The 2,931-nt window shown below is 39.2% G+C and overlaps 1 protein-coding gene across 1 annotated transcript in view; it reads right to left on the bottom strand.

The window, feature by feature from the left end:
• WDR1 (WD repeat domain 1) overlaps window positions 1-2,841 on the bottom strand; it is a gene marked incomplete at its 5' end in the record, with an annotated part of 19,516 nt that extends 16,675 nt beyond the window's left edge. Inside the window, one exon of the mRNA XM_010283708.1 lies at window positions 2,720-2,841. Coding sequence (XP_010282010.1) covers window positions 2,720-2,841 — 122 coding nt within the window. The remainder of the gene's footprint in view (window positions 1-2,719) is intronic.
• Window positions 2,842-2,931: the final 90 nt, after the last annotated feature.

The following is a 2,931-nucleotide window of genomic DNA, read 5'->3' as shown; positions in this document are numbered from 1 at the left end:
TTCCTGCTTTTATACATTGCTTGAGTGTGTTACAGCCCTACTTGAGTCACAATCATCTGCATTTACAGCATACATGTCACTCTCCATTTTGTGTGCAACTGGATTTTATCCAATCAAGACAAGATCATGTTTTCCCCATGCTTCAGCTGCATCACCTACAACTCCAGGAAGCTCAAAAACCCCCACACTTCATTAGTAATAGCATACATTAGTAGAAGATTCTTGCTGTAAAATAGCAGCAAGTCCAGGAAGCTAAGAAGATAAGACTGGACTTAAATTTACTTAAGGGGTTAAATGAAAGATAGACTCCCAAATTTAAGATACAGTAAATAGATTCAGAAAAGAGGTAATAAGTGAAAGCCGCCAATTTAAATACTGTTTATTTGATAACATTATTTCTGCTTGTGAAGTCAGTTAACTTGTATGTCTTATCAAAACCCAAAACCACGCCACTTCTAAAGAGATTTAGGATAAGATTATATTGTTAGCTAGGATAAATCCAGTACCTAAGACTAGATTCACCACGAGGAGTGAGCTTACATAGCTTATTTTGAACACTGAAACCAGAGCCACGTAAGGAAGTGAGCAGTTGAAGTCCCAAGCTTCAAAGTAGGTTTAGACCCATGAAGATGGTAAAATATTAACAAGGTACGAAACCTTACAAATATCAGTAGTCCTTCTAACTCACAGTGCTTTTCCAGCACTGTTCCAGGACTTTCTTGTTAAGGGAAGTCTCTAGCTCATGCTCAAAGACCAAGCATTAACCCTGAATGCTATATTCATCACTGCTGACTAGGTAATACTAGATAACTTCTGACTTAAGAGACAGGTGATCACTACATTTTGATGACCTGTTTTTTTAATTAAAGCACAACCATCCTATTGGGTAACTATTCACGCAGGGATTACACATGGACCTGCCAGTATTTCATTTACTTGTTGCAAACTATTATACACGCTTCTGTATTATTCAGAAAAGGCACGGCTCTAAACTAAGAGCGAACATACTTCCATGTCAGGTTACGAACAAACTGCAATGTTCTCCAACACAAAAGCCACAGCACAGGCTTTGATCAGTTTTTGTGTCATTGCTACAACACATTTTGTAGTTGTGTGCAGAGCATCACCTTGCCATTTAGATAAGTTTGAATACCAGTGGGAATTACACCATAAAACTGAAGGACTTATGACTTGCATTCTCACTTTCCCTTGAAAGTTTAAACAGTCTAAATTTTAATTTCCACAGTCCCACCTCACCAGTACTCAGACTGCCATACACTCTACATTCTAGCTCATGCTGGGACTAACACTGGCACTGGGCACATCTTCAGTGAGCTGATTCAAGAAGATAAAAGCAAACCATTTTTTTTTCCAATGTAATCCCCAAAATAGGGTCAGATGAGCACCAATGACAGTGCAAGGGAGGAGGTCACAATCCATAACTTGGGCAAAAACTGTAACCTAAGCAGAGTGGCTTTTCTCTCTTCTCTCATCACACTGTGTGCCATTACAGTGCTTAATTGGGGCTTCTGGTTTTAGAAAATTTGACTTTTCTTGATACCGAGAGTGAAACGCTACTATGATAACGTTATACTGTGACGTTGCAACCAGAGTGCAAGCTCATTTTTTTATGTGGACAAATTTAAACTGACAAACAAGAAATTCACAAAGAATTAAGTTATTAGTAGCATTTCTGTATCACAGCATGACAATGAAGAAGTGTCTGAGAATAGTGGGGGTGATAAGATAAATCAGGAAAATAGCTCATAAAAATTCAGTTTACGAAGGTGATTTAGAGAAGCAGACATAAACTAATCCATTGCTGTGGAGACCTAAAAATTCCAGAGGGGTATGACCAGTCCCCTGCAGGCCAAAGCTGTAGTACAAGAGGAAAGAAAATCTAGGGGGGAATTTGATTTTCTAAAGAACAAGCATTTACTTGGAAGGAAAGTATTTTTTGAAAACCAGTAACAAGACAATAGCCTAGACATGTAATTCTTCCTCCATACTTCTCAAAGGGATGCCATCATTTCAAAGAAATCATTTAATTAACTCACTTAACATTTCTCTCGTTACCAAAAAAAAAAAAAGCAAAACTCACTAAACCTCCACACCACTGAAAACATTAACTGGGGCATTCTAATGTTTAATCGATGAGAGAAGTTCTCTGTGACCAGGGCTGAGAACACAACACACAGCCAGCTTGCCACAGTCAAGCAACTGCGAACTCTTTTGATTCCTGGAGTGCAGGGGGATAAAAAAAGAAGCTACAGACTAATGCATGTTAAGATAGATATTTGCAATTATTTGCATGCTTCTCTTACAAGCTAAATTAGGCCAAATACTGCAAACAGGGAAGAGTTCATTTATTAGGCAAACACAACACTCAACTTCATAATAGTGATACTTAGAAGATAAACAGGGCCAACCAGAATATACCAGTCTCTTGCCTGTGAATCCTATGCAAAGAAAGGGAGAGAACAGCACCATTTCACTGAGATTTCCTACAGGTTTTCACAGAGGCTGCACATGGTTTTATGCCTGAGTCATGCACCCTGCTTATTCTTATTCCCCTGCTGCTGCTCACAGATCTGTGACCTCAATCGAAATTACTAAGTGAGAATGAAGCACAGGGTATTGGAAGGAGAGCGTCCGGGAAACAAAATGAAACTTAACGAAAGCTCTATACTACGAAACGAAATAAATCAGGATACATTACATCAATGTTTCTGATGACGACACATTTTCCATTGGTATAAAGAAAATTGTTGCCCTTAGGATCACCTCCGATAATTTTGGAAACGCCTCGTTCAACCTGCGGGAGGCTGGCGAACACTTTTTCTACGGAAAAAGCAGAAAGGGGAAGGAAAAATAAAACAAAAAGAGAGACGGTTTTTTCTCTCCCCGTTACCGGACGCCAGCCGAGCAGCC

This window comes from Phaethon lepturus, unplaced genomic scaffold (assembly GCF_000687285.1).
Source record: "Phaethon lepturus isolate BGI_N335 unplaced genomic scaffold, ASM68728v1 scaffold16500, whole genome shotgun sequence".
Taxonomy (NCBI): domain Eukaryota; kingdom Metazoa; phylum Chordata; class Aves; order Phaethontiformes; family Phaethontidae; genus Phaethon; species Phaethon lepturus.
The sequence above is the reverse complement of the archived record's forward strand: the minus strand, read 5'-3'. Positions and strand labels throughout refer to the sequence as shown.